The sequence below is a fragment of the Callorhinchus milii genome, unplaced genomic scaffold (assembly GCF_018977255.1).
Source record: "Callorhinchus milii isolate IMCB2004 unplaced genomic scaffold, IMCB_Cmil_1.0 Scaffold2, whole genome shotgun sequence".
Taxonomy (NCBI): domain Eukaryota; kingdom Metazoa; phylum Chordata; class Chondrichthyes; order Chimaeriformes; family Callorhinchidae; genus Callorhinchus; species Callorhinchus milii.
The window spans coordinates 24,036,360-24,060,947 of NW_024704743.1; the positions used below are offsets into that span (position 1 = coordinate 24,036,360).

Sequence of the window (24,588 nt, forward strand, 5' to 3'; positions counted from 1 at the left end):
CGGAGCAGGTGATCGCCCGCTCTGTCACCTCGGACCTCGTCAGACGAAATCCTGTCCGGAGGGAAGTCAGACCCTCCAGTGACGTGACGTGACGTGACACCTCGCAGCGGGTTCAAAAACGCCCGCCTTGCGCATGCTCAGTGGCGTGCGGATCGGCTTTGTGGTGACGTGGCAGTGAGTGTCCGGGAGAGGAGAGGAGAGGAGGGCGGGGCCGGGCGTTGGTGGGGGGGGGCGTACGTGATGACGTCAGGGGCAGGTAGCTGACGGCCAGTGACGTGCGGTCGGAGAGTTGGCAAAACATCAGGGAGTGGGGAAAAGCCACGTTGTCGGTTTGTAGCCGTAGCGAAAGAGAGGGGCACCGCGCGGAGAGGATGTCTTCGCCTCCCGGAGACAAAGTGGAAGTCAAAGGGGGACACCTCCCCGCTGGTAACTCACCGAACCAACTCGTCAACTCACTCACTCACTCACTCTCAACTCACTCACTCACTCACTAATCACTAACCGCCCTCCCTCCCGCAGCACTCGGGTGGAAGCCGAGCGCTGGTGTTGTTCTGCCCCGCGGGGGGTGGGGTGAGGGGGGGGGTCAGAGTGCAAGTGGGGGGGCGGGAGAGAGGGGGAGAGGGGGCGCCTCCCGGCGCGCGGGGGAGGGGTGGGTGGGGCGCGCGGGGGAGGGGTGGGGGCCAACTGTGCCCCGGGGGCAGCTCTGGACCCCCCCCCCCCCACAGAGGGTTGGACCCCCCCACAGAGGGTTGGACCCCCCCACAGAGGGTTGGACCCCCCCACAGAGGGTTGGACCCCCCCACAGAGGGTTGGACCCCCCCACAGAGGGTTTGGACCCCCCCACAGAGGGTTGGACCCCCCCCCCCCCCACAGAGGGTTGGACCCCCCCCCCCCCACAGAGGGTCGGACCCCCTCCCCCCACAGAGGGTCGGACCCCCTCCCCCCACAGAGGGTTTGGACCCCCCCACAGATGGTTGGTCCCCCCCCCCCCCACAGAGGGTCGGACCCCCCCCCCACAGAGGGTCGGACCCCCTCCCCCCACAGAGGGTCGGACCCCCCCCCCACAGAGGGTCGGACCCCCCCCCCCACAGAGGGTCGGACCCCCTCCCCCCACAGAGGGTCGGACCCCCTCCCCCCACAGAGGGTCGGACCCCCCCCCACAGAGGGTCGGACCCCCCCCCCACAGAGGGTCGGACCCCCTCCCCCCACAGAGGGTCGGACCCCCCCTCCACAGAGGATTGGACCCCCCCACACACTGAAGGTTGGACCCCCTCCCCCCACAGGGGGTTGGACCCCCCCCCCACAGGGGGTTGGACCCCCCCCCCCCACAGGGGGTTGGACCCCCCCCCACGGAGGGTTGGACCCCCCCCCACGGAGGGTTGGACCCCCCCCCCCCACGGAGGGTTGGACCCCCCCCCCCACGGAGGGTTGGACCCCCCCCCCCCACGGAGGGTTGGACCCCCCCCCCACAGAGGGTTGGACCCCCCCCCCCACAGAGGGTTGGACCCCCCCCCCCCACAGAGGGTTGGACCCCCCCCCCCACAGAGGGTTGGATCCCCCCTCCCCCACAGAGGGTTGGACCCCCCCCCCCACAGAGGGTTGGACCCCCCCCCCCCACAGAGGGTTGGACCCCCCCCCACAGAGGGTTGGACCCCCCCCCCACAGGGGCCCCCCCCCACAGAGGGTTGGATCCCCCCTCCCCCACAGAGGATCGGACCCCCCCCACACACAGAAGGTCGGACCCCCCCCCCACAGAAGGTCGGACCCCCCCCACAGAGGGTCGGACCCCCCCCCCCACAGAGGGTCGGACCCCCCCCCCACAGAGGGTCGGACCCCCCCCCCACAGAGTCTGGCGCTGTGTCGCTGTCTGGCGCTGTCTGTCGTTGGGTTGTCTGTCGTTGTGTCGCTGTCGCTGTCGCTGTCTCGGGGGCGGACTTCTCGTTTTTTTTTCTCATCGTATATTCTTAACTTTATAATGCGTCCTGCAAAGCGCCTTGAGTCGTGTCAACGACCCTTGTCAGCCACGGACTCGCGTGCAATGATTACTGTTGTTGTTTCTTTATTAAAAAAAAGTATCTCCCACTCCGCACCCCCACCACCCCCCCCCCCCCCCCCCCAAGCCTGTATATATATATATATTAAAAAATGCAGCACATTTAAATCCTGACCTGGATTTAATGATTTTGGATGGATCTGTTTCCTGAATGGGATTACAAAGTGTTGTCAGTGCAACTTATTTGTCTGAGATTTTTTGGGGGGAGGAAGGGTTGGGGCGGTGAGTCATGTGCACTGTTTCGTTATATTTGCAAGACAGTGATTGACTGAGCTCAAGCTGCAGTGATTTCAAAACATGAGGGCATCATCTCTTCAGGTTTCTTTGAAAGTTTAGTTTGAAAGCTACAAAGTAATCTCTTCCAAGTGTTCAAGTTGGCTCCAAGGCTCAGTGAGTGCTCTGTGGCCGTAAGCCATACCAGGCTGAAGGTTTTGAATCTGATGTCTGATCTCAGGCAGGTCAGCTATAAACAACAACAACTTGCATTATATAGCGCCTTCACGCGGGGTAGTGTCCTGGAGCGCTTAATTGGTTCAGTGACACTCGGCTATGGAGGGATTGCTGCTTTAGATCTTTCGCTCTGACTTCTAGTAGACCTGTTTGGATCAGGACCATGGCTCCTATTGCTTGCGTATCAGCCTGGCTCATTTGGTTGCACTCGCGCCTCAGACTCATAAGGCGGTGGGTTCAAGCCCCACATCGGGACTCTGAGCTGAGTCTGGGCTGACACTTCAGTGCAGTGCTGGTGGCTGTGTTCTACATTGTGGAGTCCTGTAGCTCAGTGGTTAGAGCACTCGCTTTGCAAGTGAGAGACCTGAGTTCAATTCCAGGCAGAGGGCGAAACCTTGGGCAAGTTTCCTTACTCCACACACCTAATAATAATCCCTCCAAAACCAAAAACAATAATAAATTGGTCATTTTCAATCTACGACTGTTTGTGGGACATTGCTGTGCGCAATTGGCTGCCACGTTCGCCCACAAATATACAGTCAGTTCACTTTACAGTGTGTTCTGTGAAGCGCTTTGGGACGTTCTCCCGACGTGAAAAGCGCTATATCAAATGCAAGGATTATTATTATTATTATTATTGTTGGAAATGCTGTCCTTCTGATGAGAAGTTAAACTGAGTGCCAGTTCAGGTGAGATCCCATGACAATATTCACATTGAGAAGGGAATTTCTCCCAGTGCCCTAACTGGCAGTTCTCCAGATAGAATTGGTCACTCACTCCACGGCTGTTTGTTGGACATTGCTGTGCGCATATCGGCTGCTGTGTCTACAAAACACAGGCATTACACTTTACAGTATGTATATCTTGTGAAGCACTTTGAGACATCTTCCCAACTTCAGAGGTGCTATATCAAATGTAAGAATTTTTTTTAGTAAATATCCAGCTTACCAGACTCCAGGTATCCGGAATTTGAACAACAACAGAATTACATTTGTAAAGCACCTTTCACGTCGGGAGGACGTCCCAAGGCGCTGGACAGACAGAGTTATGGACCCGAGCTGGGGGTCAGGGAGGGTGAAGGGCAGGGGGAGAAGCCGGGAGATCGAAAGCACAGTTGAAGAGGAGGGTCTTGAGATGAGTCTTGAAGGTGGCAAGAGAGGAGGCGAGGCGGTGGGACTGCAGGATAGAGTTCTAGAGGGTGGGGGCAGAGTGGCAGAAGGCCCACCTCGCAGTAGTGGGGCGAGCAAGGCGGGGGATGTGAAGCAGGCCGGAGCCCACTGAGCGGAGGGAGCGAACAAGATGGTAATTATAATAATCCTTGCATTTGATATAACGCTTTTCATGTCTTCTAGACGTCTCAAAGTACTTGGTAGGGGGTTAGGAGGTTGCAGAGGTAGGGGGGGAGCAAGACCATGAAGGGCTTTGAAGGTGAAGACCAGGATCTTGAACTGTATCCTCTGTGTGATGGGAAGTCAGTGGAGTCGGGCGAGGATGGGGGTGATAGGGTTGCGGAGCCTGGTGCGGAAGAGGACACGGGCTGCAGAATTCTAGATGATCTGCAGCCTATGGAGAGAGGAGTTGGGGAGGTCAACAAGCAGTGAGTTTGCATAGTCAAGCCTCGATGTAATGTAATGAGGGTTTCGGCGGCCTGCGGTGAGACAGTGGTAGAGCCGGGCAATGTTGCAGTGTTTGGGGAAGGCAAAGCATGTAGATATTAAAGAGGAGAGGGCCAAGGACAGAGCCCTGGGGGACGCCAAACATGACAGTGTGGAGGAGAAACCATTAGAGGCAACAAAGTGGAGATGGTGAGAGAGATAGGATTCAAACCAGGCAAGGGCAGGCCTGCGAAGATTAAGTAAAGAGGCGAGGCGGTGTATGAGGATGGAGTGGTCGACAGTGTCGAAGGCGGCAGAGAGGTCGAGGAGGACAACGAGGCAGAGGAGCCCTGATCACAGATGTTCAGAATGTCATTGCTGACTATGACCAGCGCTGTTTCCGTGCTGTGGGACGACTCGTTCCAGGAACTTGGAGAGGAATGAGAGGTTAAAGATGGGGAGGTAGCTGGAGAGTAAGGATGGGTCCAGGAAAGGTTTTATCAGGATGGTGGTGATGAAGGCTGTTTTTAGGGGGATGGGAATTGAACCGGTGGACAAGGAGATGTTGACGACGTCGGATAGGAGAGGGGCCAGAAGTTGGAGCTGGGAGATGAGAGAGGTGGGGATGGGATCGAGGGAGCAGTTGGTGGTTTAAGTTTGCGAATGATGGCGGTGAGGGAAGAGGGAGAGATAGGATCGAAGGAGTATAGGGCCCCCTCGAAGGGTGGGGGCTGGGTCATGAGTGAGAGGTGATGTGGTGGACAGGGCAGAGGTGGCTGAAGGTATCCCCTCGATTTTGGATTTGAAAAAGTCCAGGATCTCCTCAGTTGGAGTTTGAGGAGAAGATGGGCGAGGCGTGGGAAGGTGGATGGAGGAGACGGTTTGTGGTGGAAAAGAGAAGCCTGGGGTTGTCCTTTGCTCCCCACGCAAACAAATTCAGTGTTTGAGTGGGGGACAAAAAATGTAAAGCTTATGAGAAAATATTTTGGACCCTAATTTCCAACCTTTATGGTTTATAAAAGATTAAAACTTTCTTTCCTGCCAAGGTACTCAGCAAATTTTGCCTGCAGGTCATAATGATTTATAATCTCAGAGATGGAAGTAATTAAAAAATCATGGAGCTGCTTTTGCATACAAAAGAAACGGTCCTTTTTCAGATTGAGTTTTGCTTGCATGTTATTAGTATTTTATAATATTTTATTATTTAATTGATTATAATGCAGCTGAAGGGGTCAATCTCATTGTTGATCACTGTACGATGATAAAACATAGCAATTTTATTATTCATTACACACTTAGAATTATAATAATATTCTTGCGTTTGATGTAGCACCTTTCACACTGGGAAGATGTCTCAAAGCAATTCACAGAATTTACTGTGAAGTGTAGCAAACATGTATTTTGTAGGCCGACACACAGCTTTAAGCATGGCATTATCCCACAAACAGCCCATGAAATAAATGCCCCTCCAGTTTTATCTGGTAATTGTTGGCTACTGATAGTAGTTCCTTTTTGAGTTATGCTATGGGATCTTTAACGCTTATCTGCACAGACAGATAGGACCTTGGTTTAACATCTATTGCAATGGACAGCACCTTTGACCATGCAATGTCCCCTCAACGTTGCATTTTTGACTAGGATATATCAATATATCCTATATCAATAAGTGATTGATTAATTTGGGAAACACATTGCAGAATAATTTAACTTTTGACACACAAGAAAGGCCTATATCTAACTCCATTAAGATCTCTTGTCAATTAACCATTAAATATCCACTTTAATCTGGTGAAAGTGGGCATTCCCGGTTTATTATCTTACCTGTTAGCTACTTTGAAAAGCCATTGGCCAGAGTGTGTTGGAGCTCTGTGTATTGTGTGCTTGCCAAAGTTTTCGTGATCTCTCTTCCTTTATCTGAAGTACATTGTGCATTTACTTTGAGTGGGGAAAAAAATAAAGATCAGATGTTTCCAGAATGCAGATTTAAAACTTTAATTAAATAAAGAGAACGCAAGTTTTTTTTAAAAAAAAGAACTTTTTTACATCTAGTTTATTTCCTTTCCCATCCCAAGTTCAGGTCTCTGTGCTTTTCAGCATGAGAGAGTTGTACAAGTTGGCTGAAAGTGCATCGAGGCTGTATTCCCTCACTATGGCTGGGTAATACCTGGTATCCTCTTCAATAATAATCCTTGTATTTAACAAAGTGCCTTTTCACATCTTCGAGTTGACTCAAAGCGCTTCACAGAATATACTGCAATGTAAATTGATTATATTTTGTGGGCGGAGCGCGGCAGCCAAACTCGCACAGCAGTGTCCCGCAAACAGTCGTGGGTTGAGTGACCAAATTATTATTATTATATTTTTTGGAAGGATGATTATCCCCGTAAAAGCAATCTGCCAATCGACTAACACACAGGTTCCTACGTTACTGCTAGGTAAACAAAGTATGCAAGGACCTTGCCCAAAGTTCGCCAGGAATCGAACGCACGTCTCTCAAACCTTGTACTTCGAGTGTACTTCTGACATTGATATAGCAGAGTAAATGATTTATTCTGTCTATAACCTGTGAGTGCTTATTTGTAAAATTGACCTTGACACACCAGAAAGAAAGCATTATATAATAGTATTGCTCAATATCTGCTCATTTCTGAGGCTGTGAACCGAGTATGTGAAGAATCGCAACTGTAAACCCAGTCCTGCTTCTCAGACACAGCACATTGAAAGCACTTACAGTGCTATTAGCCCCGTGTTATCCAGGCCTTGTGATAACACTACTCAGTCCATATATTATATATTGCAATATTCTAGCAGGACTTTCAAATACTGTCAGTCAGAGGTACAAGAAGGTGACCTGAGTTGAACGGCACAGCAAAGAGAATGTGAGGCAAATAAAAAGCATGAACCGAGAAGTTGGTTTTATTTAATCACAGTACATTTTACTCCGTGGTAAAAGTTGTACAAAAAGACCCTTTGATCTTCTCTGGTACAGACAGAGAGGGTATGCAAGAAAATACGTGTCATTGTTGAATCATTAATTTTAATGTTTTTTTTAAAATACCAGATTATGGAGATGGAAGTGTTTGTATTCAGACTGAGATTTTGTTACTTCTCCATTTCAATGTTAGGATTGCTTGCTGTTGAGATGAGTCTGCTGTAGTAAGTGTGTTAAGAACCTACCGTTCCTTACTCAGACATGTCCATTTTGCAAATCGGATTTTTAAAAATGAAAGTTTTATACTTTTATGCAAATTGCTAGTGTGGTTTGTCTGCACAGATTTTAAGATCCACAAATGTTGATTGATAACACAGAGCTACACTGAAGTTTGGGTTTTGCTGTAAGACTGTACTTCTTCCCATCAAGAACAGATTCTGTGTAACATTTCCCAATGCTTCGACTACAGCAATACATACAGGTTTCTGAGGACGCCTGATCTCTACTTAAGACCCTTTGCAGCTGAACGGCAATCAGAAACTCAATAGTAAAGCAGTTGAATATGTTGGTTCACTGGTACATTGGTTAACTATTTCTCCAGTTCAAAGTGGGTTGTAAATTCTCATTGGTACACTTTTTGGGACAAAAAATGCAATATCTATTCATTTCTGAACACGATCGATAATTTCATTATAGTCCCATACAAAACATAGCAAGTGTTACCAGAGTCCCTATTCGGTAACTAGAGGAGAGGGTCAGCTGGATCTCCTATCACACGTCTATTTCACACCAGAGTAACTCCATTGCTGGGACAATAATATGGTTGATACATGCTGGAGGGGATGTGGGGAGATTCATAATGTGTTCTATATATTCTGGAATTACAGCAGTATTTGTAAGTGTGTTCGCCCACAACTACAGTCACTATACTTTGCGGTGAAATCCTGTGAAGCACACCTTGAAGACATGATACGGTGCTATATTCAATGTTAGGATTATTATATTATTAGTTGTGATTTCAGGGGAGGTTAAATAATCACGGGAATCAGTATGGATCTGAGTCTAATACATTTTATTGCAAGGGATCGTGCAAGAGATTTCTTTGGACCCAGATAGGGGTTGTCCAATAGAAAATGTATATGTACAAGAAGATGCAGCCTCAAAGGTGGCATCAGGTAGGAATATAGACTATTCCTGGTCATGGTGCTCTACAAAGTGGCCCAAACAAAAGAGAATATTTATCATCCGCGTTGTTCAGAAAAAAGTTAACATCTGGTACCTATTTTTTCAAATATGTGTGCACAGTTCGTGGCCCTAAATTTGAATGAAGATCCATTGGATGGATTGATAGACAGATTGGTGAGGGATGTAGATTTCAGGCGCCTGACTATTTCTGAATCATAAAAGCGGAGATTCTCTCGGTCTCTCTTTCCTTTAATGGAAGAAGACTGTTTCTCTCTTCTCCCTGCTCCCCCCCCCCCACCTTTGAGGGTCTAGGAAAGTTGCATTTATTGTAAATAATAATTCTTGTAGTTGTGATAGTGCTTACAGGATTTACTGCAAAGTGGAATGGCTGTGTATTTGTAGTTGAACAGGGCAGTTGTTTTATTTAAATGACTTGTCTATCTTTCTCGGCCACACCACTATATGTAAATATATATATATGTATGTATACTGTATATAGAATAATTGTAAAAATAATCATTGCCCACCATCTCACTAGAAGTATCGTGACCTGTATTAAGAAACTAAAATATGTCATTTGAATTCACAGGACCTTGAGTTGCCTTGGAGATTTTTCCAGAATTTAGTTATTCCTTAGACGTCGTGATCACCTTGTGTCAGTAATTGCATAAAAGATTATAAAACAGTTTGTTACAAACAGCTTATGTGATATTTCATATTTAATTTCTTTCACCCTTCTCCCCCATGTAATGATCCCAGATGTAATAAAAAATGTACCTTGTAATTATGTCCTGTTATGCTTGACTTATATATTCTGTTTATTTCATGTATGTGAAAAATTTAAAAGAAAAAAGGTTACCTTGAGAAAACATCTTTTCTCCAATTATACAAGGAGAAAATTCAAATCTCTAATATGCTTTTTTTTCATTTTTTAAAAAGTTTTATACGAATCACTTTTTCTGTGTGTTGCAGTGAAAGCGGGTGGCATGCGAATTGTGAAGAAACATCAAAGTGCGGTCACTCCTCCAACACTTGAAAAAGATAAAGACATTGAAGGGTGGGAAAACACCAGGTGAGATTGACTCGAAAAATAATAAATCAACAACTTATATTAGGAAGTACAAAACCCGACGTGACATCTGGTCATGGCTATGTTATTTTGAACAAAATACCTTTAACAAGAAGCCAATTAGTACCAGGCTTTTAAACCATAAAATGAACAGATTGAACTCCGCATGGTGGTATTATTTCCACTAGAGATCACGAGCCTGTTACTAAACGAGGACAAAATAGAATTATGTAATTACATTGCTTAAAACAACTTCACAAAGCAATGAGAGTAACCAGAATGCCCCATTAGCTGAATTAGTAAAGATCTTTGCCACAGCCAAGTGAAATAGCATGAAGACTCCCAGATCAAGTCATACATTCAATTCCTGATCTTAGCAAGAGCAATAGTGGATATGCTACACTAGATGGAAACAGGATAGGCTCAGTTGTGTTGCATGTTTGGTCAAATAGCCTGCCAACCTTGATGATTGTTTTGGCTCACACATAAAACATGGCCAATTAGATGAGGTACTGGAGGGAGCCTGAGGGCATGAGGAACAATCCCAGAGTGTGAGTCACTTCAAAAAACTGTGAATAAAGTCTCTGTGGTTGGGAAAAGCAGTGGATAATGGGGAATGTGCTGCATGACATGCTGATACCTTAGATAAGGAGAAATGGGTTGAAGAATTAAGAGACATACTTGGTATTCTATTTGTATTTTTAGTTACATTCAATTCCGATCATCCAAATCAGGACATCCTAAGAATTGAAAGTTTATGTTGCTGTTGTTGCATTATTTGAGCCGTCTCCATCCAATTGTACATGGATAAAGTGATTCATTGTCATCTGCCTAGCACCCGGAAGTATTATTAAAATACTTTTAGTTCTGCTGTGTGGTTTGACAGCTACAAATTTGAGAATACGTTCTAAATGAGTCCCACAAGGCTCTGGTGCTGAGAGCATACTTTTGCTTTAGGAGCTCAAACCGTCCATGCGTAATATCATTTGGCATAAAGATTATAGATTGCATTTGTTAAAAGAGCCAACTAACCAGTATAGATGAGAAAAGCAGGTTAGGGGAAACATGATGAAGGATGGGATTGGATGAAGTTAGATTGAACAGAATAATAGGAAGAGATTAATTTGTGCACAGCTTGGCAATTTTTTTCTTCGTTAAAGGTCACAATAATTTGAAAGACTAAAATTATTCAGTGAATAGAGAAGAATGTGTAGATAACAACAACTTTCGCACAAGTTTGTTTCACATAGGGTGAACATGCCAAAGTCGATGGGAATCACCAAGTGGGGAGGAGTTTGAGGGTGTTGTTCAAAAGCAAGATCAAAAATTGTTTTAAGAAGGATTTAAAGGCAGGTAATTAGGGGGAGAGATACAGGCTGGGTGATTTAAAGGCTGAACCAATTGTATGTTGGGTGGATACGCATGGAAAAGGAGAAATTTAGAGTACGATAATGTTTGACGAAAGCATTGAAAGAATTGAGTTGTGGCAAACACATTGGGTTTTACAGAGAATGCCTTTGTTTGCGGTTTTGTCGCTAACCTATGGGCTTTGTTGGAATTGGAACAATAAAGCCTGAGGCTATGTTCCTGTGTTTATATGCACCTATTTCATAGGGGTCCAAAGTAATTTTGGACAATCGTGTTTGAGATTCTTATCTACTTTATTTTAAAAACATTTTTAGTGCGGATTGAAAGCGTTGTATAAGATTCACAGAATTTTCTGTTACTTGATATCATTCAGATTACATGGTACCGGGAGCACGTAGGTGGAGTGTATTTGAAATGGGCCATTTGATTATATGGAGAGGTTCCAAACTCCTATAGTGGTAATGGCAATTGTGGGACACTGCTGTGTGCAATTGGCTGCCGTGTTTCGCCCACAAAATATACAGTCAATTAATTTTACCGTATGTTCTGTGAAGCACTTTGAGACGTCTCGAAGACGTGATAAGACGATATATCAAATGCAAGGATTATTATTATTACCAGCCAGTGAGTAATACCATGAAAATTTAAAAAGTCCAGTCATTGCAAAGAATTATCATTAAAAATAGGTTAGGGAGATAAGTGTGAGCTCTTTTGTTTTATAGATAAATAAGTCTTCTTTCTGGTTGTGTCTTTCTTCAAAGAGCTGAGAAGTGATAGGGGCAGATGTGTGTCTTGTGTGATCCTGGCACAAGCTCCTTTCTTCTCCAGCTTTGAATGATTTAGACCTGATGAAGGTAGAGTTCCATATTATCAGACCATGGGTATTTTAGTGCTTCTCAATGCAGCATCCTAATTCAAGGCAGAGAACTGAAAGGTAAAAATAACCGAGAGCCCAAGGTCAGAAATTAATACAGTTAATTAAGAGGAAAACGGCAGAACACTTTATGATTTAATGAGAGAGTTGCAGGTTCTCCAAGTGTAGAATGAGAAGACATGTAAGGGTCAGTATTTACATACTTTAACTTTGAAAATGAAATGGAAAGCATTCACAAGTCCTTGGGAGAAAGTGCCCAAAGGACTAACTGCTGCCCCTTCTAGTAGTAACTATTGCAGAGGCAGTGGAAATGTACTGAAATTGAGCATGATCTGAATACATTATTCAATGAAGAATAGAAACCAGGGATTCGTTTTTCTTGATATTAAGATAATGGTGGCTCAGGTATTGAATTTTTTTTAAAAAAAGAATAATGAACTAGCTGAACTTGATCAAACACTAGGCAGCATGTTATACTCAAAATCCCAACATAGTTTTCAAAATATTCAGGCATTTTATTAATAAATAATAAATCTTTGCATTTGATAAGCGCCTTTCACATCAGAAAGACATCTCAAAGTACTATAATATTTGTAAAGTGCAGTGAATGTATTTTGTAGATGAAAGCAGCAGCCAATTTGCACACAGCAATGTCCCACAGATATCTGTGAATGAATGACTAATTTTACCTGAGGGTATTTTGTTAAAGACACCAAGAGAAATTCCCTTTACTTTTCAAATAGTGTCATGGGATCTTTAACATCCACTTAGACAGCGGATGAGACCTCAGACTAACATCTTATGCAAAGGACGGAATCTCTAATTAGAACTAGAGTGGCACATGGAATAAGCTGATCCTGGAACATTGAAAAATTATCCAGGTCTACTCTCGTCTAGAATGTTTTTTTGATCAATCAAATACACTGGAAAATGGCTCAGTGTATAAATCCTCTATGGTTAGGTGCATAAATAAACTAATAAAGGTATTCAGTAATTATATTGGTCTGTTTCTGGATAAAATTGCAATATTGCTCCTCCCCTAACTTACTAGGATACACAGAACAGTGACAATAAAGGGATGCTCTCCTGCCCACTATTGTATTGCAGCTCCTATGGAAGGGATTGGAACTCAGATTAAGACATTGGTGGTAATGCGGCACCTTTTCTTTTCATGCACTTATTCGAAAGGTTAGGAAGGTATTCGGATTGTATGTTACACTCACATTGATCCTGACAATCTGTCCTTGTATCTACCTTTTTTGGTTTGTTGTTCATACACAATTCAGCCTCTATTGAAGAAAAGCTGGTATACTTCCTCGAGGGGTATCATTCATTCAATGATGTTGGAATCTAGCCCAGATTAATTGTCTGAAAGATTATGTTGGTGGTAAGGATCCTATGTGAAATGATCTCTCGTGGACGCAAGTCCTTTGCATAAAATGTATTTCAACAGTGAATATTCAACGTCGGAGAAAGTGATTTGTGGTTTAGAGGACGTTGCACGGGGCCTCTTGTTGCTGGAACTATCGCACGTTATTAAGAAAGATTAGGTGTATCCAAACTTGTGCTTTATCCAGGAGCCCAAAATGTTGCATTTCTCAGCAATAAGTTTTCAGTACAACCGTCATCCAAAAAGTGGTTAAAAGTTCTGCGGTTTTATTCCAGTGACAAAGCACTGCAAAGATTGTGATCACATCACTGCCTAGCATTGATCTGATTGTACAGGTAGATTTTGATGTAAACAATAATAAAAACACTTGACACTGAATTTTTAAATTCAAAGGACATTCATCTGCCATTGGAAGGAAAAATCTTGTGAGCTTTCTGCTTCATTTAAGTTAGTAATAAATTGACTAGTGCAGGCATTAAAGTGTGTTATTTAATTAAACGCTTGTTCCACCACACTACCCATGCAAGTTTCGCTCATGTGAGAAGTAAATCCATTAGCTTTTAATGCAGTCCTATAAGATCAATATTTAAGTGTGTGTAGAATTTTTACATTTATTTACAGTTACTATATTTAAATTGTAAATCAGGACAATTTCTCTCCCCCTTCCAGCCATCAGATCTGCACAGCCTCTTTACCACAGCAGCGCTGTGTGAAAACAGTTGATGCTGACACCATTCAGACACGTTCCAGTGGGGTTGAGATTTGCACAAAGTGTGTTACAGTGTATCCAGCTCCTTGGGAGACACTTCAGAACTGTCTTGATAGTTCAAAATTCATAAACTTGTGCGTTTAATATAGCACATCTCAGAAACTTTCAGTAGCAAATGTGTATTTGTAGGCAAAAGTGGCAGCCAATTTACCTGCATCAATGCCCCACCAACAGCAACTTGTATTTATGTAGTGCTCTTCACGTAGGATATTGTCTCAGAGTACTTTACTGACTGGGTTAGACACCAAGCTGGGGAGAAGGGTAGGGATAGACTAAAAAGGTTTTAAGGTGACACTGAAGACGGGTAGAAGGGGAAGGAGCGATAGACCGAGCTTGCCAGATGTTAGGGACATAAAAGCCTGAAAGTTCGGTCATTGTTAGTGGTTTGTAGAGGGCAGGGAAGCCATCAAGCTTCAGTTAGCTGAGCGGAGGGGCGAGCATGAGAGGTAGGAGAAGTTTAGAGTCCAGGAGAAGTGCTCTCTTAATCAAAGTAAATAATAAAAATTGAAGCTTTAGACTCGTGAAGATTTCAATGGTTTACTAAATACGGCCAAACCCTTATCCAACCCTGATCTTTCGCTACCTCCTGCCTGGACTTTTCAAATGCAATGCTTACTGGTCTCCCTTCCTCCACCATCCATAAAAGTCTACTTATCCAAATCTCCATTGCCCGCATCCTCACCCACACCAAGCTCTGCATGTTCATCACCCAGTCCTAGTCTGATTCCGCAGTGGATTGATCAAGTTTCAAAATTCTCACCTTCACCTATAAATCCCTTCACTCCCTAATATCTCGCTGTCTCTGATCTCCTCCTAATCCAACTGCTGCTTGGCAAACTCAAGCTTACTACACAAATACTTTGCCTGCACAAAGATGCATTCATCTGTAATTTTTTTAAATGGATTTGTTCCCTTGACAAAATTCACTTTGTAAAATCTGTGTTTTATAATTGTTTTTTGTAAACATGTCTCCTGGTTAAAAGCTGCAGTTTATTTTTGAAAGCTGATTTAAAGAGAAGCCAGCATTTAAATGTGGCTAAGGCCGGATTTCTTTTTTCGGGAGCACTCATTAACATAAGTGTTTGGGAAAATTGCAGAAAAGAATACCTCAAGAGCCAGAAATTGTGTGTTTTTCAATTGGCCACTAAATGAAACTCAAATTGTGTATTTTAAAATCTTCAAAGGTAAGCGCTAATTTTGGCTCCAAACTCACTTACTTTAACGAGTACCAGTAAAGCTGCAGACAACATTTGGGCAGTCAGACAGCTTTAAACACATACAGCACAGACCTAAACCCTTTGTTCCTGTTTAATAGAGATTGAGCATTTTAAATGGAGATCGAGTTTTTCAGTTTATTGGCAAAGAGTGAGAGGTGAGAAAGTACAAGTGTAGGGATGTTCCTATCCAACATTTCTTCTCTTTCTCTCCCACCCCCTCCCTGAATAATTTTCGATCAGGTCTAATGCATGTTTTAATGGTAATAATTTTTACTAGAAAATGTTACCATAAGTATTGAACTAATAAGCACTAATAGTGTTGTCACTGTTCGCCCACAATATATAGTCAATTCACTTTACAGTCTATTCTGTGAAGCGCTTTGAGATGTCTTGAAGACGTGATAAGCAATTACTATGTTGCTGTAACTCCACAAGGTTGTCGTGTTCTGACAAAATCACCTTTGTATAATTATTCCCCTTCCCTTGTCTCTAAAACAGGAACAATATAAAAGGGTACAGAGAAAGAGCAGGGAATTACAAATAGACTCAACAGGAAGAGCCATCAGCAGCATTGCCTTTGATGGGCTATATTTTGTCTGATTCTGTGGAGTCTTGTTAAAAGCCAACGGACAGAGCATCTTCACCATTAGGTAAGATCGTGAAAATATAAATCACATGAGTTAGAGCAGGGAAGTGGATTAAAAACTAAGGGGGTGATAAATGGCTTGGCAATAAATGTACCATATTTGCAGTTTTAATGGTATTTTCTCCATAATGAGGACATATTACAGCTCACTAAGAATCTTTTCTCTTATAAGGTGATCTCTGTGACCTTTAACTCCCTTAAGGCCAAGTCTTACTCATTTTAATAAAAAGATTTTAATTTTTTTAAAATTTATAAACTTAATTTGGATTCAGTAAACTAACAGTTCCCTTTTACTGCTTTGTTCATTCTTAATCTAATTGGAAAATACAAAAAGTGTACTAAATCTGAAATACAGATATCTTTCGTATTTGTTTTGTGTTCGCTGCAATATTTCACTCCAGCTCTCAGACCGAAGCCGTGTTCTGATTCCCTTCAGTGGATAGAAACATAACTTAAAATTCTTATTTATTTTTGTTGACTTAACTCTTAACTAAATAACCTCATTATGAATCACTTTCACTTTTCCTTTTGCCATTTGGAAGTTTTTGTTTGAAATAACATCGCAACTAAGTAACCAACAGTGCTTCATTCTGTTAGTGGTATCATTGAATTACTGCACCCCTTAATTAGATTTCATCTTTATTACCATTTGGATTTACGTTCATACACTGAACCCTATTAGGATTTTAGGTCCAGGTTCTTTAACTCTCCTTTAAAAACTGACCTATTGCTACTAAGCAAAATAATTGGTGTTTCACTGTCATCATCATTACCCAATGTGGGTTTTTTTCACTTTTAAGGTTTGAAGCATTGGGTTGGGTGCACGTAAAGCTCACCATTGCTCATGTTTCTGAATATTGTTTAATATTTTAATGACTTGCATTAATAAAGAAAAATTACAGGAATGAATGTAATGTAGCCCTGAATGACACGCATGTTGAATTCTACCATGTAGTAGGAACTCGGTTAACCCCCAATGTTTGGAGGTACCGGAAACACAAGACGTATTTAATTCCCATCCACCTACAATTATAAAAGCTTAAACCCTGCCCTGTAACAAATGTTCCGCAAACAGTGCCTTCTCCCACATCAGACTCTATAAACGAGTGCTCTGTTGCAATGTTTCAGAACGAGGGCTGTGTTTCAATGCTGTAGTCTGTAATTCTACATAAGGTGGTGCTTTTTGAAGCTGGGTTTGAATCCAGGCAACAATTGGTAAATATCTGTACAATCTAGACATGGTCTGTGAAGCTCTTTGAACTTCTATACCAAATGCAAGGATTATTATTGTAAGGTTCCTATTCGAAAACAATTTCTCATGGGTGCAAGTTTGGTGCAAAACTTGTGAGGATTTGTTACAAATTATCACCAATCCCATTTAAAGTATGTATGAATGGAAAACGTACACTTTGGTGAGGTTAGATTTTTAGAGTTAAAGTATTTTGTGCCAGAGAAGAGGGAGCTTTAATCCACAGGTATCCTTTACTCTCTGACCTACTATCCCCCTACCTACCTGCCCGTACCCTCCGTTCCTCCAGCTCCGGTCTGCTCCACGTCCCCCGCCCCAATCGCCCTACCATCGGTGGTCGGGCCTTCAGCCTCTCAGCCCCGAGGCTCTGGAACTCCATCCCCCAGTGCCTTCACCGCCTCCTCCCTCTCCTCCTTCAAGGCCGGTCTCAAAACCTTTCTCTTTGACCGAGCCTTCAGCTCCCCTCTCGACTCTCTTCCCCCTCCTCGCTCCTTCCCTTCCCTCACCCTGACCATTTCCCCCCTCCTCGCTCCCTCCCTTCCCTCCCCTCACCCTGACCATTTCCCCCTGCTCGGGTCCTGACCCAACTGTGCAGCGCCTTGGGACGTCCTCCTGACATGAAAGGCGCTTTATAAATGGAATCTTGTTGTTGTTGTTGTATATGCCTGACATTGGAATTGTTAAAGTTAACATTGGATGCCTGAATTGAAGTGATCTGTTTTATTGCACTGAGATCCTTAGCCTGATTACAGAAGAAATCATAATAAATAAGTGACTTGAGGTTTCAAAAGAAGGATGTCATTATGAAAAAAAATTGTTTAATGGTATTTGTCCTTGCAGTATTGTTCCAGAAATTGTCAGGTTTGTAGTGTAGTACTGTACAATCTCCAGTCCTCACATAGAATTGCATAGATTGAGCTTCAGTTAGGGAGTAGGATCATCAATTAGGGAAATTCTACCTAGTCTTAGCCTGTAAGAAATGTCAGTTTCTTTTTTCAATTTGTAAGCCATTTTTCTGTAGTTCTGAAGAAGCCTTTTTTGTGTATTTGGCCAACAATACACATAATCACTGTACTCTGCAGTAAATTCTGTGAAGCACTTTGAGACATTTCAACTGTGTGATAAGGTGCTACATCAAATACCAGGATCATTGTTATTAATAAGAAGAACTGGCTTCTAAATTAATGAATTAAAGATTTTTCCAAAATTTTGCGTCTCCAAATTTTACGGGAAAATGGTTTTCCCGGCTAAGAATGTTGTGTTTCTGGAATTGCATCCTATAATATTTCCTACTACGTCCCCGCCCCCCCCACCCCATCTCCCAAATAAGTACAATAGTATAATAAGTTACTGGGCTCTGGTTATCTTGACTCATTATCCTGTAAGAGATGTGTTTAGTACTGAGAAATAATCACTCATAATAATCATCTTTTTGCAGAGCAAACACCAGCTTGCTTCAGGACAATTTGTGGGACACTGCTGTGTGTAATTGGCTGCCTTACAGGGAGGGAGTAGTAGGAAACTTTTTTTTTGTACCTTTTGTGCTGTCACTCCAGATTAAACTAGGTTTGGACCTGGTTTGTATGGCTATGCTACTCACCAAAAGAACGATAATAGTTGAGCTGCTGAGGCAGTTTAGCAATTATATTTCCGAGGAGCACTGTAGAATGTAATGAATAATGCACCATTCAGGCGCACTGGTGACCTTTCCTGTGCTTATAATGGAGTTTCACATTATAAGTATAGAATATGAAGTTTGCTTGCACTAGTGATCAGCATGGTATTTACTCGTATCTCTCCATTCGTAGCCATGTTGCTTAGGGCATCTTTCTTTTAACAGAATCCATTCAGTGTACACAACAACACCAACTTGGTGTTGTGTCCCAGAGCGCTTGACAGTGTCGGAGTCGTGACAGCGAGCCAGGGCTAGAGGGAAGGAGATGTCCATAAGTATGAACAAAAAGGAAGGTCTTTAGGCGAGGTTTGAAAGTAGGGAGGGAGCAAAGCGGAGGGATTGAAGGAGAGAGCTTTGGGCGTAGTGGCTGAAGACATGGCCACAGATGGTGGAGCGGACGGGGTGAGGGACAAACAGGAGGGTGACGCTAGCCGAGTGGAGGCAGAGGGTAGTGGAGTGGGGATTAAGCCGACCAGATAGGTAGGGAGGGATTTGAAAACGAGTGAGAAAATCTTGAAATTGATAATTGGGAGCCAGTGGAGCCTGGCAAGGGACTAGTGTGATGGGGGTACAGAGTTTTGTGTGGGTGAGTATCCGGGCGGCGGAGTTTTGAATTCATTGGATTTTGTGTATGGTGGAGCTGGGGAGACCAGTGAGGAGGGCATTAGAATAGTCCAACCAGGAAGTGATGAAGGCGTGGGCGAAAGTTTTGGCTACGTTGGTTGTGAGATCTGGGTGGAGGCTGGCAATGTGACGGAGGTGGGAGAAAATGTGGTCCTAGTCAGGGAACAGACACAAAGTATTACTGTGCATGAGTAGCACAATATTTTGTAAATATTATTTATAAAGCACAATAAATCCTTGCATTTCTATTGCCTTTCACGTTTAGCAGACATATCAAAGAGCTTCACAGGCATTACTGTGAAATGGATTGACTGCATTTGCAGGCAAACAGCACCCCAATTACACACGGCAATGTCCCACAAACAGCCGTGAAACAAATGAACAATCGGCAGGATGTAGAATTTTATTCGGTTGTGGCATGGACCTAAATGTGGACCAGTTTCAAAATGCAAAAGCATGAGAATACTATCAAAACTTTCATTTAATTCAATATTGTAATGTCTCAAGCAGGAGGATTTCCCCCCCCCCCCCAACCCCCCCAGCTTTACCAATGCACGCATGGCTGCAACAATAAATTGAGCTGCAAGTAGGGATGTGTGCAGTGCTCTTTGCAAATTAAAATATTTTTAATTAAAGGTTGCAACAGTGACTATAAATGAGTTGCAGATTTGCTGGATTAGTGTATCTCCTCTGAGCTAGAGCTGCCGGTGAAGCAGCAGTAGACTGATAATTGCCAATTGACATTCACTTTACGAAAGCATTGCAGTTGTAAAATCCTACCTGTTAAAACAAATCAAAAGGGAGCTTCTTTGTCCAAACTCTTATTTTTGAGTTCAAAAGATGAGATAATAATAATAATAATCCTTGCATTTGATATAACGCCTTATCACGTCTTCGAAACTTTGCAAAGAGCTTCATAGAATATACTGTAAAATAAATTGACTGTATATTTTGTGGGCGACTAAACATTGAAAAATAGATTTTTTAAATATAAAGAAACCTCACAGAGGTTTTTGCTTAGAAATAAACTGCTCTGTAGATTTGATTCAGCCTTACAGCATTTAAAGAATTCATTCATCCTTGGCTCATAGAATTGATTCCACTTTAAAGGCTATATTATTTGCTAATCAATTTGTCAATTAATCTGTATATGTGTGCGTGTGTGTGTGTGTGTGTTTTTAATGAATTTCAAGTTCCAGCAACCAGTGGTTTGTGTGGTGGAGCTGATGCAGGGAGTTTCTGAATAAATTACTGCAATCAGTAGTGTGTTTTCTTTCTCCCCCCAAAAAATCATGAAGACGATCATAAAAAACCAATTAAAGATTTTAAATGGGCACAATGTACAGCTGTTCTCAGGCAGATGGTGTTCTCGGGCAAATGAAATGATATTGAAATGCAGGTCACAGAAATCATTTTCGATGCTGAAGGCATACAGCTGCGAAACCGTAGCTATACCAGCCAATTGGTTTTGTAATTGAATATCCCACACTACAGCGAGGTCTTAACTGTTGCATCAGAATTCAGATGGACCACAGACACCTGGAATAAGTACAATAGTATAAGTTACTAGGCTCCGGTTATCCTGACTCATTATCCTGTAAGAGATGTGTTTAGTACTAGATAAATAATCACCCAAAATAATCATAACTTTGCAGAGCAAACACCAGCTTGCTTCATTTCTGTTTGTGGGACATTGCTGTGTGTAATTGGCTGCTGTGTTTTGCCTACAATGTATACAGTCACTACACTTTACAGTATATTCTGTGAAACGCTTTGAGATGTCTCGAAGACGTGATTAGATGCTAGATCAACTGCAAGTATTATTATTATTATGTCCCCCCATCCTATCTGCTCCACCAATGCTATTTTGGCCCCCAAAATAGACCTGTAGCTCAGTGGTTAGAGCACTCGCCTTGCAAGCAAGACACCTGAGTTCAATTCCAGGCAGGTCAGGGCGAAACCTTGGGCAAGTTTCCTTACTCCACACAGAGCCTAATAATAATCCCTCCAAAACCAAAAACAATAATAAATTGGTCATTTTCAATCTACGACTGTTTGTGGGACATTGCTATGCGCAATTGGCTGCCGCGTTCGCCCACAAATATACAGTCAATTCACTTTACAGTGTGTTCTGTGAAGTGCTTTGGGACGTCCTCCCGACGTGTGAAGCGCTATATCAAATGCAAGGATTATTATTATCTCTGGAGTTCCATTCCTGGAGTCCATTTGACCACGTTTTCATATCTTTTCCCCTCCCCAACCCACCTCCCTCGGCTCCCATCCATAGTTTAGGTGCCCAGATGACAGTGTTGAGATGTCCTTCCAACATGAAAAAGGTGCTGTGTAAATGTTGTTATGTTCTGGAAGGAAAACACTAAATATTGCTTAACGCGGCCCATGGCAGCTAACAGTTGGATCATCCTGATCTAACTCATTCAATGTGGAATATTGAGAAACTTAAACATTAAAGTTTAAAAGTCCATGTCGGTGTGCGTTTTTTGTTGGACCATGGGGTACGATAGAATCTAAATAAGATTTGGTGCTTATTAAGTGGATTAAGTTAAATTCTATACTGTTAAATTAAATCTCATAGTGTTGCAGTGATGACTTGTTTATACCATATGGCACTTTTTGCAATGATTTGACTCAGTGTTTTGATCCAGTTGACTCAGGAGGATAAGTCAGCCCAAGGTTCCTACTCCTGATCACTCATGAACCTGCTGAAATGTGCACAAGAACAATAATAGAAGTAAAGGATGTACAGTGGAATCTTATTAAAATGGAGTAGCCAGATCCCAAAAATCACTTCCGGCTGTACAGCTTTGTGTCCAGCAATTCGGTTATTTTAGTGCGATAGTCGGCCAGGGTCCAGAAAGCAAGCCGCTGTACGTATATGCAGAGAATATGGATCCACAGTGCAACTGGGTTATAACTGAATTTACAGCATAAAGAATCAGGTTTAAAACAGGGCTGTATTGTAACCATGAGGAGAATCGAGAGGTTTGGAGTCTTCCCACTGTAGCAGCGAAGGTTGAGGATGATGTGTTTATATAATGAAAAGGTTTGAGAAAATTTATCGTGAAAAACTGCTGGAAGGGTATTTGAGGACAAGAAGGTATGAATTGTGACTAAGGGAGTAAAAGGAGAGGTTTAGAAGAACCTCTTCATCCAGAGGGTTGTCAGGGAATGGAATGATCTGCTATTGGTGTGCGTCAGAGCAGAGTCGATTTAGGTATTTTAAAGAATTGGACAAGCAAGTGCAGAAAAATAGTATTTGAGGATATGGGGAAAGAACATTGGGATCCCTGACATCCACCAGAAAATGGAAACGGGAGACCTTGGTTTAATATGTTATCTAAAGGATGCACTTTCACTAAGACGGCACTCTCTCAGGACTTTCCTGGAGTGTCACCCTAGGGCCTAGGCTATGGGGGCTAAAGAGAACTTATTGGGAAAATGTCAGTGTACTTGGCATCTTGACTTTGTAAAAGGTCATGAGGTTGTAAAAGAAGGAAAGGAGGAAGTAACGGAATAAAAAGAGTTTCTCCTGCTGGTATCACACGTGCGTCCTGTCCACTATGTGATGTTTTTGCAGGTCAGTGTGATGTACTTGGGGTTTCCTGAAAGAGGTGCTTTTTACGCTGCTGTTCTCCTGATGAGTGGTGTTAAAACCCCTATCAGCTCAAGTTCTGTTTTGTGCCTTCAAATAATAATCTTCTGACACAGAGCCCTGAGGTGGCTTTCCAGAATAAGATGCCAAGGAAGCTATTCCTCTGGCCCTGCTAGCAATCTGAGGGCTAATGTACCAGATTTGATTCCATGCAGCAAGTTCTCAGCAAGTTACATTAAGAATAATTTACTGGCAAATAAAGACGATGGTACCCGCGCCCTCCGCCCACCCCCCCACTGCTCAGCTCAAGATCATTTTAGACTTTTACATTGTTCTATGTTCGCCTAAAAATGCAGACTCGCTACACTTTACAATATCCTGTATATTGTATATGACCTTCTCATAATGCGAAAGGCCTTCTCTCACCTCCATAACATCGCCCGACTCTGCCACTACCTCACCCCTCAGGCCGCTAAACTCTTGTTCGTGCCTTCATCACCTCCAGGCTCGACTATGCAAACGCTCTGCTTGTCGGCCTTCCCAACTCCTCCCTCCACAGGCTGCAGATAATCCAGAACTCTGCAGCCCGTGTCCTCTCCCGCAACAAGCTTCGTGACCCCATCTTCCCCACTCTCGCCCAACTCCATTGGCTCCCTATCCTTCAGAGGATCCAGTTCAAGATCCTAGTTCTCACCTGCAAAGCTCTCCTTGGCCTCGCCCCACTCTACGTCTGTGACCTCCTAACTCACTACCAACCCGCCTGTTCCCTCTGCTCAGCCGGCTCTGGCCTGCTCCACGTCCCCCAACCCACCCGCCCCACCATTGGTGAGAAAGCCTTCAGCCACTCAGCCCCCAACCTCTGGAATTCCATCTCCCAATCACTCCGCCTCGTCCCCTCCTTAGTCTCCTTCAAATCCCGCCTCAAAACCCTCCTCTTCGACCAGGCCATAGGTCACCCCCCTTCTCCTCCCCTTCCTTCTTCCCCCCATCGACAACAGCTCGGGTCTGAAATGCTGCACACTGTCCAGCGCCTTGGGACATCCTCCCGACGTGAAAGGCGCTATACAAATGTAATCTTGTTGTTGTTACCAAATACAAAGCTCATTATTAAGTGACGGACACTATTTTGAGTGCAAGTTGCTGTTTGTTAATTTGGGGATTTACTATTTATTCCGGATCAGAGAAAATAGCGATACGCTGTTTGTAACTTGTCTCTTTGTTGCAGTTTGGATAGGTAATAAGAATCTAAGTTAGGCATAGTTACTGTATTCCAGTACTCAGATTGAGGAAGAAACTAACATTTGTACATTGGTGTCCCCTAGTGGGTAGAAACAAGACCTGCAGCTCCTGGGATGGACTCTGCACGTCAACAAATCTGTTTCTTGATATTTTTCAAATGCTGTTTATAATTTGACTTTAAGCAAAATATAAAATCATTGTGCACTTCTGTGGCGTAATAACATTTAAGCATTTCATGGACACCATTTAGCATGTCATTTATTCACGCAGTTTGTTGAAATGAATACTGTAGAGAAAGCTTGTCTGTCGTTGCTTGAGGTCAAGACAATGTTTGAAGCTGGCTGGGGAGGGGGAGTGATGAGATGAGAAATAAGAAAGCATCTCATGCTGCAAATTTAAGCGTTCTGAGATGCTGTCCAGTGGTGAAGGACGCAAGTTGCTTTTGTTGTTTCAGCAGTAATGTTGATTTTATTCAGCGAGTAGCACTCCCAGTCACATCCTCAGTCATTTTCAAGTGCTGCACTGCTACTCAAACCAGTGCAAAAAGACTATATTGTTCCTGAAACCTTACATCCATTAATAACAAGTGAAAATAAGATTTTGTTCTTGTAGTCGCAAGGTTGTGATTTGAGACTTCTCTGCA

At 43.3% G+C, this 24,588-nt stretch overlaps 1 protein-coding gene across 1 annotated transcript in view; it reads left to right on the forward strand.

The window, feature by feature from the left end:
* Positions 1-231: 231 nt before the first annotated feature.
* The window catches only part of LOC103176255 (death-associated protein), a 35,175-nt gene continuing 10,818 nt past the window's right edge, over positions 232-24,588 (forward strand). The window contains exons 1-2 of the mRNA XM_042332347.1: positions 232-426; positions 9,188-9,287. Coding sequence (XP_042188281.1) covers positions 372-426; positions 9,188-9,287 — 155 coding nt within the window. The 5' untranslated portion in view covers positions 232-371. The remainder of the gene's footprint in view (positions 427-9,187; positions 9,288-24,588) is intronic.